The sequence below is a fragment of the Muscardinus avellanarius genome, assembly GCF_963383645.1.
Source record: "Muscardinus avellanarius genome assembly, chromosome: 8".
Taxonomy (NCBI): Eukaryota; Metazoa; Chordata; class Mammalia; order Rodentia; family Gliridae; genus Muscardinus; species Muscardinus avellanarius.
The window spans coordinates 4,786,360-4,808,453 of NC_137794.1; the positions used below are offsets into that span (position 1 = coordinate 4,786,360).

The 22,094-nt window shown below is 36.6% G+C and overlaps 2 protein-coding genes across 4 annotated transcripts in view; one reads left to right on the forward strand and one right to left on the reverse strand.

Moving 5' to 3' along the window:
* SUPT3H (SPT3 homolog, SAGA and STAGA complex component) overlaps positions 1-22,094 on the reverse strand; it is a gene marked incomplete at both ends in the record, with an annotated part of 388,363 nt that overhangs the window by 346,817 nt on the left and 19,452 nt on the right. The window lies entirely within an intron of this gene.
* Positions 9,006-22,094, forward strand: part of RUNX2 (RUNX family transcription factor 2) — a gene marked incomplete at both ends in the record, with an annotated part of 220,112 nt that continues 207,023 nt past the window's right edge. The window contains one exon of the mRNA XM_080700355.1: positions 9,006-9,063. Coding sequence (XP_080556481.1) covers positions 9,006-9,063 — 58 coding nt within the window. The remainder of the gene's footprint in view (positions 9,064-22,094) is intronic.

The following is a 22,094-nucleotide window of genomic DNA, read 5'->3' on the forward strand; positions in this document are numbered from 1 at the left end:
TAAAATTTCTGTTATTAAATAGTTTATGTTTGAACATTAAAGCCAATGATTCTAAAAAGAGAACATTTTGTGGACGAGAGATATAGGAAACTTATCTTCTTACGAATAATAAACGACTCAATAAACATCAAGACCGGCAAGCTACAGGTAGACTCTCATCAAAACTATTTATTTGTATTGAAAACTCATCCTTAATGAGTGTTAGGGTATTTCATAATTACACATAATAATTACATGATCAAAATAAACAGACTACAAGTTCATTAGTTTAATTTAATAAATGGTTATTAAGCACCATATTCATGATGTTTCACTTAATAGTGTGTGTATGTGTGTGTATGTCTCAGAGAGAGACAGAGCAGACAGACAGATACATACACACACACATACATACATACTAGGGACTAAACACAAGGACACTCTACTCTGAGTTACACCCCAGCCTTATGTTTTTAAAAAAGAGTCTCCCAAGTACTGGGATTATAGACACACAGTACCATGTCCTGCTCACAGGACAAACTATTAAAAAAAACTTTTATAAGCTAAGCCAGCCATGGTGGTGTATGCCTCTAATCCCAATACCTGGGAGGCTAAGACAAGAGGATCACAAGTTTGAAGCCAGCCTCAGTGACCTAACAAGACCCTGTAAAAAATTAACAAAATAAAAGGGGCTGAGGATGCAGCCTTCTGGTAGACCACCCCTGGCTCAATGCCTGGTCACACACACACACACACACACACACACACACACACACACACACACACACAGCAAATACTTTAAGAGAATTCCATTATAATATAAAATAAACTTGATCATTATTAACATCACTCTGGCCTCTCCTGTAAGACGACACGCACTAGTACACACAGTCTATTAATACAGTGCAGGGGGCAAGAGTGGGCACACTACTACAGCCAGCCAACTGTCTATTTTTTTAAGTAAAGTTTTAGTAAAATACAGCCACATACATTCGTTTATGTGCTGTCTGCTTCCTGACAGTCGTGGCAGAGAAGGGTAGGCGGCAGAGATTCTATGGCCCACAAAGTTAAAAATATGTTAGCCTTGTACAGAGAAAGCATGTCAATCGCTGGAGAATATAAAATAATATTAACACAAATTCCAAATTAATACCTCACATACAGAGATGTAAACCTCTGCTCATAAAAATACTGCTTGAACATGAACTAGGTACCAAGTAGTAACAGTAAAACTTAGTAGTAATGCATGTGAATAAACTTTCAAGGCACTTCTAAATATTCTAGAAGCATCCAGATATTCTAGCATAAAACTTTTTAAATGAAATACCAATAACGAATGCTTGATTTGCTTCTCTAGAAATATCTAGCCTTGAATTACTATAATATAAACTTTTTAAAGTTGAATTTTCAAAAATATTTTACCACCTTCAATTTATATTTGCCACATATAAATTTGGAAAATTTACTTGTGTTTTGCTATGAATAAAATTTTAACATGAAGAAAACTATAAAGCTTAAAATTGCTACTATATGTAGCACAAGCTTTCATATTCCTTCTTTCTAAAATTTACTACTGATATGTGTAAATAAATTTCTACAAGCTATTTACTTGATTTTAATTTCAAATCAAATTCCCAGATCCCTTAAACACAAAATGCTTCACTTTCAGAATTCTCTGTTAGAGCTGCAAACTGTCAAATACAAGTCAGCATATTCCTTTACCTAGATTCACCGATTAACATTTTGACACATTCCTTAATTTATGTAGTTGTTCAAATACTTTATAACAACAATTCATCATACACCTCTTGAGAATAAAGACAATTTTTCTGTATCGGATGCTGGTTTTAAAATTAACTTAATAGAATTCCATAGTACCACTGATATTCCAACTACATATTCAAGTTTTCTCACTCTAAAAAGAAGTTGTGTTGGTCTTTTTCAATCTAGCACTCAACTAAGTTTTGCATATATGGCTAATTTCCGTGAAGAACAAAATAATTTTGAAACACCCTATTTGTATATAATGTGTCCTCTCTTCTCTCTAGAAAGTTTTTCTGGAAAAGCTGTAGAAACACAATTTCCCCAGTACTCCAGCTAGAACCATAGCAGGCTATTAACTGTGGGGAGGGGACCGCATGTCCAGTTATCTCTGCAGATTCTGTGTTCCTAGGATATTAACTGGAATGAAACTACCTTATATGGTTAAACTTCTTATAAATATATACTTAAGAACACTAAATCGTCAAGTGAAAAGTATTATGACCAGCCAGGACCCAGGACATTTTAATATCACTATCATTAATAACTAAGATTCTTGAATAATGATTCAAATATATCAGGTTTAAAACAAGAAAATTTTGTAGACTCCTAGAGTATTTTCTACTGTTCCCTGAAATAGCTACTTTTTGAAGATTTAGAATATCAATTTAAACCTATAACTTTACCCCATAAAAGACTGTATAGCTTGGACACTATGCTAACCATTTTATATATATATATATATATATATATATATATATATATATATATATACATACACATATATATTCATATATATTCATATATATTCATATATATATTCATATATATATATTCACATACATATATTCATATATATATTCACAACTGACTTCTTTAGCAGTTTGTTTCAATGCTTACTAAAACAGAAAACTTTAAATAAATAATGCTTTATTATACCAACATTATAATATACTGCTGAACAAGAACCATACATTTTTCTTAATATAACTAAAGAATAATGAAAATTTTAACATTATCTCCTAATTCTTTTATTCTTAAAGTTCAGGTTGGAGCAATTTCTCACTGCTAAAATGTCTTGAGAAATTGAGGGTTCCAGTGGGAATACTGTCAAATTTATAAAAACAAAAAGATCAGGATTCTAGTACTTCCTTTTCAATGTATTTTCTATACTGTTAATTCCGCCTGAACTCCACGTATTTTTCCCAGCATAAATTATACACAAAACTTAGCAACCAGAGAGCTAAATCTTCTACTGCCTTTACTAAAACCAGTGAAAAAAAAATCTATACACAGCACTGAAACTGGCATGCAAATAAAAGAACTGTCAAGACATGTATCCCTAAAATAAGCCTACAATAACCATTTTAAAGGCTGTGTGTGGTCTCACCCATATATTTTGGCAAGATGCACTTTCTCCAACCACAGCCAGATTCACCCAAGGCAGTGGCACTGCGGAGCCTCTGTCTCACCTGTCAAAGTTGAAAACGTGGTTCCAAAGACCACCATGAGCCCATGGAGAAAAGCCACTGCGCTACAGCTGGTCCTGATAAGCACTTGAGAGAGAGGAGAAAACCCTTCGGACAATTAGGCAAGCCATCCTTAATAGAGATAGTGACAGACAGACAGTGATCTTCACATGTAAAGGGTGGCAAGCAGGCCAGTTCTGCGGTGAAACACTGACGGTGTAGAAACTGAAATTCTCAGCGGCGTTCCTGCACAAGTAACACCAACTGACAGTCTCTTCTATCCTTCCTCTGATAAAATTTCTATATATCATGTATCAATTCAGACACTATTATGTTCTCTTATTTAAGCCTTAAACAACCTCCTTTAGAAAACCTCAAAATTCATCTAAATTACCAAGGTACTAAATTCATCAAAACTGCTGAAGTCTGACAGGTCAAAGCAGAGGAGATTAAGCTTTATAAAGGGAAACCCTAAATATATTAAAACCTGGCCTTTTTTAGAAGATGCCTTAGTATCTTTTTCAATCACATCATACAAGCAGTTCACATTTTTGCCTTAGACTAACCTCCTGTAATGATTATGGACTGATTGGGTAAGCTACAGGAAGATTAACATAAAGAGCAGGAAAAAGAGTTACTTTGAAAAGGTATATGCCTCGGTGGAAAATTCAAGTCCCTCTCCACCCTGACAATAAAACACAACTTAAATTGTAAAGAAAACTACCTGGATAGATATATACATACATACATATATGTACACACACACACATGTATGTATATGTATGTGTGTATGTGTGTGTGTATATATATATATATATATATATATATATATATGAATGAAGCTTAAGTAATCACAATGACCATCTCAATTTTTAACTCATTTTGTACTCTAGATGTCGGTAGCCCTATTTATTTCTGAAACAATTCAAATAACTAAGAGACGGGTACCCCCTCTGTGCCTTTTCCAAGAGAGCTGATATCCCAAACGTTTCTTGCTGCAGGGAAAGTTTACCTACAATCAAGTCTCATGTCTCAAAGAAGGCAAAGTGAGAGCGGGATGTCTCTCTTGGAGTTCCCATCGCTGTAGGCTCTCGGTACAAAGGCTCTAAAAAGATTAGTTTCACTTTCCCCTGGATACGATCAACAGTATAGTCTGGATGTTATTCTCCTCTGGTTTTGTCAGTAGCGTGTTTGGTAGGAGCTGTCTCAAGTGGCAGTGGGTGTTAGCGCTGCGTGGTGGGGAGCAGCTTCCTGCTTCAGTCTGGCCACATCCTCGGCTGCCATCTGAGCCCGCTCCCCAGGTTTTCGCACGTTGGCGCCTCTTTTTTGGTTCTTACAAAAATGATGGCTTTAGAAGACGAATTGTTCTAGTAATTACAAGAAGCAAAACACTTATACAGGTACATTATGCACGTACAAATCACTCTGCACTTCAAAGACTAACCAAAGGAAAAATAAAGTAACCCTTGTAATTAAGGCGCTAATGTCATTTTAAACAATGTGTTAAAGCAAATTAGCATGAAGGAAGTATTCAAGGAACAATTTCAAGCAGTTAAAAGAAAAATCGGTGCAACCAGAAGCCAGTCCTCTTCCACAAATGACGTGATATCATATCGGGGTATAATAATTTGCAATGAATGCTAAGAGCTTCAAATCGACTGGGTATTCATTACTGAGGATTAATGTCAATGTCCCTTAGAACTTTAAGAATCTACTTTTGAGCCTATGTAGAAAAGTCAAAACATGTTCAGAGAAACAAAAATAATAATGCTTGGAGGAGAAAGAAAAAGAAATATGAAAAGAGGAGGGAGAGATTGAAGCTGAGGTAGGGTTTTCTTGTCTTCGCGTCCTATTTCCACATGCTATCACATTTAAACAGTTGCTAAAGCTAACCAAGCGAATTAAAGCAATCAAGGAAATGTTGGCATTTTGAGTTTTAATAATGATCTTAAAGGGAAAAAAGGTAAAAATTACTATTACTACAAATAATACCCTGTACACGCAAACAACTAGACAGATACGCATGCGTTTGTACACACGGACATACACCCCACCAAAAGCAAGGAAGTAGGATTAATATCTCAATCAAAATTCAAAACATAAAACTGTGCACATTTTCTTAATACAAAAATTCAAGTCACCAATATAAGCTTAGGTTATATAAGCTTAAACAGCTATAGGTATTATCTTAAAATATTGTTAAAAATTGAAAAAAAAATTACCCAACACCGAACTGAAACAACAAGAAAGTTCTTGCTAAGATCTCACAAAAAGTTGTAAGCTAAATCAGAATTCTATATTCTATAAAATTGCTACATCAAACCATTTGCTAGGATTGCTTCAGAATTAAAAAGCAGAAGATATAGTTTAAGTGAATCTTTGTTTTAAAAAAAAAAGCATAGAAATGGGCACAGTGTTGAAAAAGTAAAGTGAATGTACTAAAAAGTCATTATTTAAGAAAATAACGAATTCAAAAGATAACAATGAAGACATATAACATTTAAAAATATTACGCTGTTATTTTCTAAATGTCTTGGTATTTTAAAATGTTCAATTATGACAAATTTTATTAAAGTAATGGGGAAGGCACTGACTTCTTGCTTTTTGTTAAGTTTGAGTTCAAAACTGTATTTCAAGATTATAGTTTTCAAGTACATAATTTATACAGTGGCCCTAACCTTGTTGCTTACTTCAAAACAGCCAACACTAGCATATGCCCAAAAGGATAGTTTGAAGGATACTAAAAGCCATCTGTGGTTTGCATGCCTGATAATAAGCACGGAACGGGTCTAGAACCGAGGGCCTTCTTAATAAGCAGTACCTCTCCTGGAATCAGGCTCTCTTCACCGTGTGTACTGAGCCACTTCTAACAAATATAATCAATTTCTAAATGTGTGCTCGCAATCGCTGTCATTTTAAACTTTTTACCACAAAGTGATGGATAATGAATATACGAACTTTAAAGATGTGACTTCACCATCTTTCTGCTGCCAGAATTTGATGGGCCTCTCATAGGCAAAAAAGGGCATATTCAACAAAACCTGCTGAACCCTCATGAGCATGAAGATCCTGACCCAAAGATAAAACGCTGTAGTTACCTGCAAAAAGAGATCGCGCAGTTTCAAGACAAAGACCGTTCAAACTCATCTCAAGTCAACTTGGAGGACTAAAGTATACGTAACAAAGATAAAAATGTGTAAGAGAAAACGTTTGGCAAAACGGTGGGGCTGTAAGATGTCAGAGAACCCTAAGGCAGAAACTACAAACTCATTCTAAAAGAATAAAAGCATTGCTTACCATACTACAGCAGCTACCTAAATTTCCAACTGCCCGACCCTGCTATTAAATGTACATATGACTCTATGTTTGAAAATGCCACCAGTTACAAGGACAAAACCCTCTTTTTATTTACTTTGGATAATCAAGATAGCAATCATACACCAACACACCTTATTTGTGAAAAAGGGTAACCGAGTAATTTCTTTCACGAGGCATTACACGTTAATGAAAACCTCTACTTTTCAATGCAAAACCTGTCTGCATACAAAGAAGGCGTGATTCAACCAAATTTAAAATAAAATACTGAAATGTGTTTCTGGGTTTTTTAACTAATGGTTTATACCGAAAAATTCTGGACAACTGAATAATAAAGGATTACATCACTCCCATGTTGTCCCGGTGTGTTTTGGCAAAAATCAATTGTTGAAAAGGCCCCTAACAAACATGCTTATTATCTGCCTTTGTCATCTTTATTATCTGCCTTTGGTTCAGACTAGATAAACTGTGACAGGAAGAATATATAGTTCTGACACTCTCCGGAGCCCACCCTTTCCAAAGTATACACCGAGTAATCTTTTGTGATTCGCTGTCTCCGCCCACCCTCGTGGCCACTCACTCCCGCCACTCCTGGTTACTATCACACTAGTAAGAAGCCCAAAATGCAAATGCAGAGTGGCGTAGATAAATGGCAGAAATGCCTAGAAAATTGGTCCATTCGCCTTTATAATTTTTGTTGAAAAATGCCCCATCGCTCCCAACTGATGAAAACAGGAAGCACTATTCATAAATATAAAATTCAGTGCCTATGATATATAATCATCCTAATAAGAAAATGAGTTCTATACATACATGTCCAAAGGGGCAAAAAAAAAGAGATAGTTTCGCAAAGATGTTTTCAATTTTCTTCTGAATCAGAATTAGCAAATCGAGACGACCAACATACTCTGTCTGTGCGCATTATTCCTTACTACACACAGCATTTTGTAATTTATTTCAAAGCTTCCATTATAAACAAAAAATACAGCTTCTGTTAACCCACTCCATTCTGAGCTCACAAAATCTAATACTGAAAAATCTAAGCTACAACAGAAGCATTTTGCTTTATATAAGACTGCATTCAAAAAGTTGTTAGCGTTTAGACTATTTAGGGAATTGCACAAAATAAATACATTTCCTGAATAAAATTTTAATCAAAAAGAAAACTAAGAGTCTTCCAACAAGCTATGCTACCGTTCTTGCCGTTCATTTTTTTAAGATCTTTGAACTAGTCATGAGATAAAGGTATATGCAATTACTACCTATAATTAATCTTTATTATAAGACACACCATATCGAAAATAAACCAGACAGACATGATTTAATATTTGTAAAAGAATCCCCAGACTAACACTTGCATGACAGCCAATTACAGTGAAGCCCAGCAAGCAGTCTGCAGCCAGACCTTAAGAAAGGTAAACTTTTTTACAATGAGTTACAGATTCCCAAGTTTAAGAAGACAAGAAAAGGGAAAGAGGAGGAAAGCAGCCACCCTGGCAAATATGAAGCAGACCCCAGAAAGCGATACAATCCAAAAATGTAAATGATTGTAAATCATCACTGTTGGTCAGAATTTCACACAGCCTCCTGGGTCAAATGTCCTCACTTTTCCACAGACACAATAATGAACTCGGAAGAGGAAGGGAGGGAGGGAAAGACAGAAAGGAAAGACAGGGAGAAGATGGTAGAGAGGAAAGCCCCTTGCTACAGGATTCTGCTCCGCAAACCCTTAACCTTAACAGGAGTTTGGGCTCCTTCAGCAGTTGTATTCTATCCAAATCCTCATGAGTCACAAAAATTAAAAAGCTATATCCTTCTGGATGCCAGGAAAGGCCTTACCACAAGCCTTTTGTCAGAGAGAGAGAGAGAGAGAGAGAGAGAGAGAGAGAGAGAGAGAGAGAGAGAGAGAGAGAGAGAGAGAGAGGGGAAGGAGAGCGCGCAAGGGGAGAGCCACACAGTGGTAGGCAGTCCCACTTTACTTTGAGTCCTGTGAGGTCACAAACCACATGATTCTGTCTCTCCAGTAATAGTGCTTGCAAAAAAAAGGGAGTTTTAAAGCTTTTGCTTTTTTGGATTGTGTGAAGGCTTCATTCGCCTCACAAACAACCACAGAACCACAAGTGCGGTGCACACTTTCTCCAGGAGGACACGCAGGAGTCTCTGGTTTGTCAATGGTTAATCTCCGCAGGTCACCAGCAGCCCCGGAGCCCAGCAGAGGCAGTGCGAGCTCCCTACCCACAGCCTGTGCAGTAATAGCAGGTCCTTCAAATATTTACTCATTCTCTTTTTGTTTTCTTGCTTTTCACATATTACCAGCTACAGAATTTCTTGACAGAAAAAAAGAAATATAAAGTCTATGTGCTCCAGGCATACTGTAAAGCTAAAACAAGATATGGGTATGGTTTGTATTTTCAGTTTAAAGCTGCAAGCAGTTTTTACAACAGAGGGTACAAGTTCTATCTGGGGGAAAAAGGAGAGACCATGGCATCAAACAGCCTCTTCAGCACGGTGACACCATGTCAGCAAAACTTCTTCTGGGGTAAGTGTTGCGGTATTTTAAAGTCCTATACGCTGTGAACCTGTTGAGTATAAAGATGCGATTCTTAAACTGCTCGCTGTGATTCTTAAAGTGCTCGCTTTTCTAGATAACAAGATATGAACGTGGTCATGATAGCGCTGGCTTGTTGCATTAGACGCTGAAAAATGAAATGTCTGTGACTAGCTGCACTTTGCATATGTAACTTTTAACTGTGAGAAAATGAACTTGAAATAAACAAAATCATAGGCTCTTACAGTAGGCAAGATATTTCCAGTGAGAGAAGGGAGACGATGCTAAACAGAGTTAAAGGAAGTTTAGGATTCTCGTTAAGCCTCCTTGGAAGAAAATCAGATGCAGAATTAATCAAAGCATTATAAATTATTGACTCGGCAGCTCCCGATATTTAAGCAAACTTCAATAAGGAAGCAATTTTACAAAATAACAGACCACAGAATCGTTGCAGTATTAAGGTCTACCATGCACAACACAGAAATAAACCTGCAATAAAGTTAACATTTTAACCAGCTCCACTAAAACAAATCTACTTATAATTTAAAGCTGCGTAAGATATCTAAAGTTTGCTTCTAAACAGCCTAATATAATTGAAGCACAGATTCAACTGAAATAAAATGACCAAGTACATCGGAGCTGCTCTTAAAAGCTGTTTAGAGTTGTCTCGGATATTTAAAAGTTCCTGCCTTTTAAAACTTACACACAATTGCATTTTTCTACATAACTTTAATTTTACATCTACATACTGTTAACCACAGGTAGAACTTATCATAAACACATAACAAACATTGAAAGGTCTAAAACTCTTTGAATCACATTCTCGAACCTACCAAAATGAATACCGTTTTTAGTCTCATGAGAAACAAAGCTCTGTAAAGATACCCTGCATGATTTCAAAAACCATACCTACTAAATCGTGCTCGACTTCAAAACAAAGCAGGCAAAATATAGTCAGTCCCCTCATATTTAATTTCAAGTCAGTGTCGAAACTGGTATGTAAATGGCTTAAGCAACCATCAGCTGATATGGGGCATTAGAGTAAAATATCTAAGCACTTACAAGATTCTCTTTATGGTATCCAACATATTCCAACGACACGGCAGTTTGGTTTTTTTTCCTCTTAGCCTTTAAAATACATACTTTGCTGCATATACCTTCGTTAGCTTCGTAGTTTTCAACTAACGATTGGAGTTTCCTTTACTCCTCCTACTTCACACACTTTTGCTGGCCACGACCAGGGGTTCCGTCTCAGTTTAGGTCAGAGAAGAATAATAAAACCTGAGAGGGGGGGAAAGTTTGTCTTAAAAGAGTAAGGAAATGTACTTTGTATTTTACAGAAAAAAAATGTAAAACTGTCATGAAGACCCCCTCAATAGCTGTAAGTGGGCCCCTCGCAGTTACAAAATATAAAATAATCACATATTACCCAAAGATTTAATAGTGGGTATTAAGCATCACTCCAAAACTATCTGCATTTAGACAGCAGAAAAGCACTACAGTTCTACTGCATTAAAGCCCACATTACAATCATGGCTCAGACGTGGGAATTTTTGCTATTGCTACTCCAGAGATGAGGAAAAATGGTTAAGGCTATTATTATATTACGGGATTAGTTTTAACAAGCATATTGACCAGTTCGATTGCTCTCTCCCAACACTGCTTAGTTGTTTTTTTTTTAAATACATTTTTCTAACTAGATGAGGAATACCACAAATTTTAAGGAACGCTTCAACAGTGGAAGAAAAGTTGCCACAAAGAGTATGTTAAAATTGTTACAAAGACCATGTTGACAGACTCCTAATTCTATCCCATCAGGGGTCTTCTATTACTGTAGCATTCTTATAACTATTTTACATCAAAATCCAGAACCTGAGCAAATTTCTAAGTAAGGCATGAAATAAACTACAAAAGATTAACCACAGCTTCATGTCGGATTTTCGCTTAACTACTGAAGCTACTAATTCTCCACCTCCTGAAAACTGGGTTTTACACCATCACCACCCCCACCACCAGCTCTCACGGTCTGGACAGAGCTAAAGTGCAGACACCACCCCAGGCTGATTCCAGGTGAGCAGCGGACCTTCCGCCCAGGTTATCACAGGCTGCCCTGACAGCGACCTGAAATCACCTCCCTTTAGGCTTCAAATCCTAACAGTGTAGCACAGTCTCCTGATAGCATGTCATAATTATGTGTCCCAATTTTATAAAGAAAATTTAGGTGAGGGACAAAACACACATTGACCTCAAGTACCAAGGAGAGAGAGAGAGAGAGAAAGACAGAGACAGACAGACAGAGACAGAGAGAGACAGAGAGAGAGACAGAGAGAGATAGACAGAGAGAGAGAGCGACCTTGATCTCCCAGCACACTGTACTCTGAATTACGATGTTTCAATCTTGCTACGCAAAATCTGTTCATTATTTATCATAAATATAGACTGTTGAAAACAGCTCATCGGGTATCTTACAATTAAGTACTTATTTATGAAAATGTAAAAGCTGAGTCATTTCTACATAAAGACTTTGTAACTGAGCAAAGTAACTCGTGAGACATCACAGGCAAAGGGTGATTTCCAAAACAATAGCTGTGGTCTGTGTCGATGATAATTTTGCAGTTTCACGACTCAGAAGTGACAGTGTTTTGTAACTTGCTTCTAAAACAAGAGCTAAATTTCATAAGAATTAAAAAGTCAGGAATAAACATAGAAGACAGCTCTAACATATTAAAAGTAACAAAATTAAATGCCATTCCCAAAGACTTATGAGTTACTTAAAATTATAACAAATAATTCTAGTCTTACATAAAAAAATTAAAGATTTCACTTTGAAATTTTAAAAATGTCTGTAAGAGATTTAAAAGAAATTGTTAAAAAAAAAAAAACTCTTCTTAGAATGTGTGAATATCCGGATAGTCTCTAAGTTACAAGAAAGGCATGAAATATATATGATTGCATTATGGCATATTTTAGTCCTTTTAATGGAACAAAAATTAATCTATTTAATTATGCCCTTCAAACTAATCACTGATACTCTGACTTGTTTGAATCAGTCATGCTAAAGTTAAATTCAGTGAGATAGAAATGTTCCAGTTTGTTAAAAGAACACTGAAATATTTGATGGCTAAATAAACTGCAGGGGGGCAAGCTAACCCATTGAAGGCACTAAGATTTTATCAAACACACAGAATTAATCTTTATTGAATAGAACCATTCACAAATCAGATCTCACTGTACTTCAATACTTTCAAGCAGTGCTAATCAATTACAAACCTTTTGTAGTGCTTCGACACTCATGTGCTTTCAATTTTGCACACTGGTGGTCCCCAAGCACTACACTGGGGCTGGGTTGAGACGTGCTGTATCACAACTTTTTCTTCCAACAAATATTCATCGAGAGGGCTTTCTGTGCTCAAGAGCTGCTCAGATGAGAACGGTGGTAATATTTTTATACTGTACTTCTTTGTTAAAGCGAAAGGTTAAGGGTTACCTAAATACCTCAACTGTATATATATTTTTAAAAAAGGGGGAAAGGTAAGTATTCACATAAAAAAAAAAAATCCAATGGAACGGGTTTATTTTGCATTTCCTATGATTAACGATGCACCCGTGCATACTTGGACCCTGATGGCAAAACAGGGTAACATCTCAAATTCCTTCCCAAAGCACACAAACAGGCATCTTGCTGCTGTTCTAACACTTGTCCCAGCATCTGAGCCCTGACAAATCTAAGTTAACATGCAGTCCTACAAAAGCTCCTCAGACCCATTCAGACGACAAATTCTATTACTGAGCAAAAGTCTTGAGACGTTTTTATACAAAGGGTTCACTCAAAGTATCCCTACAGTGCCTCCTTAAAAATATTATACATGTGGCCAAATAGACGAATACATCAATTCAGTGTGGAAAAAATCTTTCGTGCAAAACCTAAAGTTGTCATTGTGACACGGCACGACTCTTTTCTCCTGGTCACTGACCGCACCAACTCAGTACTCAATGGGCACCTGCCACGCCGGAGCCAACTGAGGCAGAGGCTTCACAACAGATGACCTTAATGCCTTTCTTTCTTTCTTCCCTTCAACGAACTCTACAAAACTTCCACTCAAGATAAAATTCTACCAATAAGCGAACAAAAACTGTCACTAAGCTCCCATAATAAAGATACTTCTAATAACTGATATTTGCTAAACAGTAAGTCCTCTCAAGTAGGGTGAAAATCTTCATCAAGATCAAATGCTTAATATTTTTAAACAAATCTTTAGGAAAGGAAGTCTTAGACATAACACAGTTATACACCTTAATACGGCTTCTTGTCATTTGGAAAAGATTATGAAACTCACTGGCTAAGTATTTTGATTAATGTGTTACAATTCAAAAATAATGGGGAAACTCTATACCTTATTCAAAAAGGGGTTTCCTTACGGTTTGAACCACAGCTAACCACAAGCGTTTGTCCACTCAACAGAAAGTACACATAAAACAGACCATACGTCCCCCCACGTAACTTTTTAAGACCTGTATAGCAACTGACATTAAACGTTCCTTTATTATATCGTACACAATAATTTCCCCTTCTGTAGAATTCTTAGGAATTTCCTCCCCCCAGACTACTGTTAAGGACAGAGGATTCTAAGTGTGCAACGGTGTTGAATGAATGTAAGAAACACCCTATAAAACATTTAAGTCTCGTTGTTACTGCAGAGTAGGAGTTAACTCAAGCCTATGTTTTTATAAATATGCTTTCTTCTACTAATAAATAAAAATCACATCACTTAATATATTATCCCCCAAGTGAGATGAGCGATAGAATCAAGAGTCCTTTAGAGGCTAGTTGCTACATAAATATTTAATATTTGCAGCGAAAAATCCATTGTTCGTGTACTTTCTAGAAATATTCTATATTTAATGATACTCAAAACTCCAAACATAGAGGCCGGGGGTGTGGTTCAGTAGTAGAGTGCTTGTCTTACATGTGCAGAGCCCTGGGCTCCATCTTCAGCAACACAAAGAAATAGAATTGAACATATATCCAGGAATCATAAACCATACCCATTAGATGTGGGCTCTAAATAGAAGATCACACATATTAGTTCACCTTAAATAAATTACATCTTTTAAAACTACTGTCACAAGAAATGGTGTTCTTTAAAATAGACATAAAATGAATGAAAATTTTAATGATGTTTAAGATAGGCAAAAAATTATGTTGATGTTAGAAAATTACCAAGTTCTATATTTACTATTGTACACTCAAATGTATTTAAGATCATAGTGACAAAAGTCTTCGTTATTGCCACTATTTCTAATGACATTTCTCTTAAGAAACTAGACATTAAGAGTTATATTAGGTTGGTGACGTTACTAACAATGTGGGTCTAAGTATTCTGTGCAGGGTCATTTTTACCACACATCAAATGTAGTAATTTTATTATGCCTTTCAGTTATAATGGCATTTTTATATCAATGGTCTTAACTGTAATCATTATAACATTAATCATAAACATATATTTACATAAAACACTGTTAAAAATCCACGAACTTAAATATACCTTTATTGATCCCCCTAAAATTACACAATCCGTGAGTGCATTAAACCATTATTTACATATTATGATCAATACTATACTTACACAACCCCAAAACACCATTTTCCAGTTGTAAAGTTAAATAAGAATAATTAGAAACTGACATCAGTTAAGCAGATCATCACAGCTTCCAAGGGCAAATAAAATGAGATCAATCTGCTAAGTGTTGCTATTTCAGGAGGTTACCTTGAGAGCCACACTCGCTTGGCAATAAATATGCAGATCTTCCATATGACTTAAAGGAAAAACAAAACATCGAATTTTTCATTTCTGGTATTCCTGCAATAATAATAATTCATTTTCTTTTTAAATCTCTGTGTTGAACTTCTCAATTTAAGACTTCAAGTTCCCAGGAAAAGGCATCATTATTTCTATCAGCAATAAAAAAAAATCATTTAAATAAATCTAAACAATGTAAAATCACTTTGATGCTAACAAAGCATCATCACATTTATTTTATTCTATTATGTAATAAAACATTAATAATTCAACCCATTGATGTATCTATCACTGTAACTTGATCCCAGAAAATATATACATGAATATCAAAAAGGTAAAGGGTGCAGATTCTCTTTAAATAGTAATGATCTTATTTTAAGACATTTTTAAGAGAAGTGGATTTTCACTTTATTTCATAAACTTCTATCGGATTACAAATTTCTCCAACAACAGTCCAGTATCACAGAAAGAAAACTTCTTTATGCCAATAGTCCACGCTTTATCAGTAGTCACTGTTTTCTAAAAACTGATAACTATAAAAGTATGTAAGCATTTCTTAGCCCCTAAATGCTCAATTCAAACAAATTAAGAAACTATACGAGGTCAGTGAGTAAAGTCCCAACGAAACAGCAGAACCCTAACATTCAGTACGACGACCGGTTACAAAAATGACCTGGGAAAATCCACTTTACTCTCGTGAAATTTATAAAGCTATTAGATAATTCAGCTCTTAACAAGAGAGAGAAAAGAATGTGCCACTTCTCCTACATATACAAGACCCAGTGCAGAAATGAAAATATTTTAAGAGATAAACCTAAAGGTCGAGACTACTTAAAAGACAATGTACTATTAGTACATTTCTAAAGGAATATAAACATAAAATTCAATGTAATCCAGTCTTTGATCATTAATCCAACCTTCTCTCCACAGCAGAAATTCTTTCATATTCTTACAAACTCTTAATATTCGCACAATTCTTTACATTCTCCCAGTTGTCAAAACTAAACACACACACACATTCATTTTCATATTCTCATTCTCTCTCTCTCTCTCTCTCTCTCTCACACACACACACACACACACACACACACACACACACACACACACGAGGAAAACATTTTAAAAACTTTTTACCACTAGTATTCATTTCTTTTTGTGGTTGTTAAATGTTATTACCTAAGCTAGATAAGGTCAATAAAAAGAAAGTTATTCTTGACTCACTATCAAAGATTTAAAAGTGTATTTTCCTTCTACCATGCACAAGCATATGACAGAATATTTTATTTATTGCCCCAATATGATTAGAAAATATACATGCAAGCCGGGCGTGGTGGCGCACGCTTGTAATCCCCGCGCTCGGGAGGCGGAGACAGGACGATCGCGCAGGTTCGAAGCCAGCCGCGCGCGCTGGCTTAGGAGACCCTGTTTCCAAATAAAAATGTAAAAATAGGTCTGGGAGTGTAGCCCGGAGGTAGAAGGGCTTCCAGGAACCCCAGTACCACCAAAAGAAAAAAAAGAAAAGAAAATATACATGCAGCAATTTTTTTAAATCGTTCACAAGTAACCAGAAGGGAACTGAGAACCATATACTGGTTATCAGACTTATTTTTATTTCCATAAATGTTTTGAGTCTATTGAGAGATCATTAAATAGCCCCTCTCTATCAAAAGCAAAATATTTGGCTTAAATGGCTGAATTATTTTTATTAATTAGCTAAAACTCTGTATAGGTAAAAAATTACTGACATATATATTTAAAACTGTTTTCTTGAGTATGAAATTAAATCATATGCTCCAAAAAAATAACATAACAGTATTTTGTATAAAGTATTTATTTTAAAAGTATTTACATAGTACATGCACAAAAATATAAGAAAAATATTTCCTCAAATGAAATTTCATCAATACACGTAATTCATTTTCTATCTCCATTTAAACTCTTTACTTGAATAAACATGGTAAATTCACTGCATGTTTTATTTTAGTGCAAAAGCAGCTGATACCTTCAACTCTGCATTAAAGGAAAATAAGAAAAACAGTCTTACTCATTACTATAAACTGAAATTATTTTTAAAGTACCCGTACACCATCTAGCAACAATACCATAATGAGAAGCCAATTCTGAGCACAGAACATATATATATATATATATATATATATATATATATATATATATATATAAGTTCAAATTAGAGTTGGCCTTTCGAGAACTTCTCAAATGAACAGGACTCAGTGACGACCGGCAAGGCTGAATAGAATATCTAATTCCTAAATTCATCATTATAATGTGATGTTCTCTGAAATCACAAAACTACCACTTCTTCTAGTTTGCCGAGAGGCTTGGCCATGCATTCTTCCTGTACGTACCTCTTCCTTATCAACTATGGTGTATCTTCAGCATTCGAAAAAAAAACAAAAAACAAAAAAACCTCCATTTAACTGCATTTAAATCAACATATAGAGGTTACTTTAAAAATATTTCTAAAACGCTAGAAAATAGTAGTTTTAAAAGCTGATGCTTCTACACATAGAAAGCGACTTTTCGTCAGTTTTTGCTACGCCATAATGATCTGCTCCAGAAACTCAAGGGGACGGAAAACAACGGGCTACCTGTTCTAGCCAAGCTTAGGAATGTGTCCAAATCACTTTTATTGATTTAACCTTTATAGGAATGCTACATATCCTCAGAGCAAAACATTTTGAATGTATTTATAATATACACTTCTGAGAGGCCATGTAGAAAGGGAAGAACAACCCGGGCACCCGCCACCCTCGGTTGTTAGGGGTTTATTTTTATTTTAAACACTATCAGCGGACCTAAATATTCAATAATTCTACTTGAGAAAACTTACTGTGGAGCCACTGCAAGTCGAAATAAAAAGTTCTTTTAGAGAAAAGAAAAGTACATTTCAATAAATCCTAAGTCTGAGAAAGAAAATTCCTGACTTGACAGTGATGTCACACTTACAGATGTCAACGTATTCTAAATACTACTTTCGGACTCTAATTATACCTTAGTCATGGAACCGACGAGCATTATCACACCTAAACTTATAGAATGCAGTCCTTACTGAATGAACTGGACTGCACTCGAGTTGCCGTCCTGAGGACTTAGGTCTGTGTGGACTCGTTCTCTCACTTTGAGAGTGCTACTTCATAAATGGCCGCGGCAGCTACAGCCCGTATCGGGCTTGTTTTGCCAAATGATAAAGAATCCACAACATTACGCTTCCTCGCGTCGTGGCTCATCATTGGTTAACGCGGGCCTCACCTCCGAAGAAGTTGTACTTTCCTTGCAGTCGGTTCTCTTAAAAATGCAAACAACTTTTGAGCATTTCCAGATGGAGCAATCACACACACACACACACACACACACACACACACACACACACACATTCTCAAAGAATTCTAAATTAACAAAAACATAGTAAAACCGGAGTCACTACATATTACTTCCATGCCCATCCACGGGTTTTAATTCAGAGCCGATGGTAAAGTATTTCAGAGTTGAACGACAGCTCCGATCGTGCTGATTTCGGGTAGCCAAGTGGGCAAAACCACCGAGCATATGTCAGTGTCTGACACAGTTCTGCTGACCTGAAACTTCTGAGGCCCTGAGCAAGCAAGACTGAGAGCACAAAACTACTGCTCCCCAAGAGTTAACTTATTTTTACCCTCGGTGCTATAAATTTGCCTTTGGCTATATTATTTTCACTTTATCATTAATTTTTTTTTTTAGAAAACATTCAAGCATACATGAGATTATGCTAAACTAAAGTTGAAATAATTTATATGCAGTCTACTTCTCTGAAGGAGAGTTGGAAGGAGGGTTAGACACGAGAGGAGTTTCAGGTGCAGCACCTGAGAAGTCCTCGCTCCTGTACACCCCGGGAAGCAGGCAGCCTCAGACCCCGGGCCCCACACACTGCGTGCCTCACCCAGGCCGGGTACCGCTCTGCGCGCACATTAGCAGGGTCCGCTTCGTGAGACTCGTAAGACGTGGGACTATGGGGCTATAAGCACAGAGTGAAAAATAAGCTTTCTGTGTTTTTAAGCAGGATCCACTTGAAGTTAAATTTAAGTACACATTTAAAAATGAAGTCACTTTACATGCTCATCAGCAGTTATTCTGAGACGTCCCAAACACTGCACAAGTTGTCTTCAGAAATATTTGCCACAAACATCTTTCAAAGTTAGTGAAGTGGCCTCTATAGGTGACTATAAAAAATGGAGGGAGCGCATCCCGTTAGGCGTTTACAGAGCCACACAGGACGTGCGCTAGCCCATCGTGTCCCCATCTGACTCCTAAACAGAACTGCCTAAGAAGTAGGACTTGGGAGTGAGGGGTTAGGGGAGACAAAGCCTGGGAACTTTGTAAAACCAAGCTCCCCACTCCCTGCTAAATTAGACACACTTGGACGTATTAAGTTGGGACAGGCGGCTTAATCTGCCCAGAAATAAGGCAAAGAAAAGATGGCTATACACAGCATATCATTCCAAACTGTCTCCCCACTAAACGTTTGTAAAGCTTCTTCTCAGGAAAGAAGACCTTACAGTTCTTTCTTTTCCTTTCCCTTCCTCTAGTAGAACTGTTAGTCAGTGTTTACTACCCAACAAGCAAATCAAAGAGGAAAACAAAGAAACACACGACTCCGTAAGGTCCCCAGAGCCAAAGGTTTGCTCTAGTAGGTTTAAGATGGCTATTCTAAGGACGTCATGAATGTGTTCTAAAAACAGTATTTTAAACTTTAATTGGGCTCCTATTGACATATTTTGAAAAATCAAAGTTCCTATTATGACCCATGATTTTTATAGGGCACACTTCAGAAAAATGAAGTTATACTTCATTTTTGGTTAGCTTTTCTCTGTTGAGTGTGTACTGTGCCAGGTATCATGCTAACCCCTTCAAAAACACGATTTCCTTGAATTCCCGAGTCTCTTATATGAGATGGGCACTATAATTATTTACAGACAAGGAAACCTACCAAGGTCACAGAGTTGAAGACAGGACAAGTACACTCAGGCCTTGAGCTCTGAACTATTTACGGTGCTACGCGTCACCAAAATGTAGTCAATTTCTAGACCTCAACTTCATCTGTGAAAGTGTTTGTTCTCAGGAATAATTATAAAAGAGGAGATAATATTTGAGTCTCAAAATCATCCTAAGGCATACCTTTAGGTAATACTAATCAGAGAACCAAAACAATTAAGTTAAAGTGTATCGAGAGAGCTTGGCAGTGACACACTGGTAATCCCAACTACTCCGGAGTCTACGGCTGGGGATCTCAGGTTTGAGAGCAGTCTGGGCGACTTAACAAGATCCTGTCTCAAAAATGAAAAAGGGCTGGGGATCGATCTCAGTGGGAGAGCATCCCTAGGTTCAATTGCTAGTAACACACACACACATACACACACACACACATACACACACACACACACTGTATAAAAGGATCAGATTTAGTTTAGGTCTGATTAGAAAATATTTCAAGGAACTAGATTAATCCTTAACCAACCATCATAATCAATAATCTGATTCAATGTCAATACCAAAGAGTATATAATACGTCCTGTGATTTGAAAATACCACTTAGTGGTTAAAAATTAAACTCTTTATTAAATTGCGTGCCAAGAATTTGTAACACTCACTTATAAATTTAAAATCAGGCGATGCTCTCACGGACTCTGGTCCAGTCAAATCCAATTCCTGTGTTTACCTTCATCCCTGTGTTGCCATCTGTGTCCCACCTCAAAAGTCCCAGACGCCCCATACTTAAGCCAAGCGGCCTACTAAGGCTACTGAACCTTCATGTCTACATTTTAACTTTGGATTATAATGTATTAAATTCAAATTCACTTCAAATTCCTAAAGATTCACTGACAAGTCCATCTTTTCCCAAAAAAGACCTAGAGGAAGGAAATCTCCGAGATGGACTGTTGTCTCATCTTCTCATCCACAACCACGCCAACACCATTACTTTAAACAGCTCTCAGGAAGCCACAACAGAGCTCCATCCGCTTTTCTTCCCTCACAGAAAGTAGACATAAACTATGAGGTTATGTGTCTCAATCTGTATGGTTCCACTGAGAAAAGATGCTCTGCCAAGAAGGCCCACGTAGGAGACGTTAGACAAGACACTTTCAAAAAGATAAAGAACTAAGGAGAAGGAAAACCTGTTGGGGAATCCATCGATGCCAACAGACTTCTCCGGTACAATCATTCTGTATACACATTTAATTTAAATGTATTAATAATTAAAATGACAAATTTGAAAAGCCATGCAAGTATAAAATCATAGACATTGCATTTTAGGAAAGGAAATGTTAGAAGCATCCAGGGAAAGAGGCTGTCTTAAAGACTTAGTAAAAGTACAACCCCAGGTAAGAGAAGGGAACAATGAAATGGGCAAACTGCATGCACACCTGAACATAATAACTATGGAACAGGAAGCCAAACGTCTCCAGCAAGGTCACAGGTTCTGGAACATTACTTTGCAATGGAAGCAACAAGTTAGGAAAAGATGTAGTTAGAAGCAAATACTTATATTTGCTTCTACATCTTATTATAATATTATAGGGTAAACCAAGAGTGATGGCACCCGCCTGTAATCCCAGGACTTGGGAGGCTGAGCCAAGAGGGTCGCAGGTTCAGGGTCAGCCTCAGCTACTTAGTGGAGCCCTCCGCAACATAATGAGGCCCTGCTTCATAATAAAGAATAAAAAATAGGGCTGGGGTATAGCTTGGAGGTAAATATGCCCCTGAGTTCAATCCCCAGTACTACAAAAAAAAAAAAAAAAAAAAAAGAAAAGAAAAAAAGAAAAAGCTGTGTGTGCAGCCAGAGCTGCCAATCAAAGCAGCAGAGGATGGGTTTAAGAATGGCGTGGTGATTCAGGAGTCAGTAATCTAGTACAGAAAACTGAAATAATGCAAAAGACAAAGGCAAGCTGAAGACATTAAAAACAAACTAACATGAGAATTTAAGAAGAGAGTTACAGAGAGAGAACAAAATAAAATGAGATTGTGAGGAGACTAATGATTATAAGGAAAATGGCAGAGAGCAGAAAGAGTGTCATTAGTGAAGTCATGTTTAGAAGAAAAAATAGGATCCTGGGTTATACACAGCAGTCTGTCTGTGAACTCTGGGTTGTGAGTGTGGTGTTGGAATAATCCAAAACTGGAACAATAGTTCAATTTACACAGGAGGAGAATTAGGGAAGACCCCGC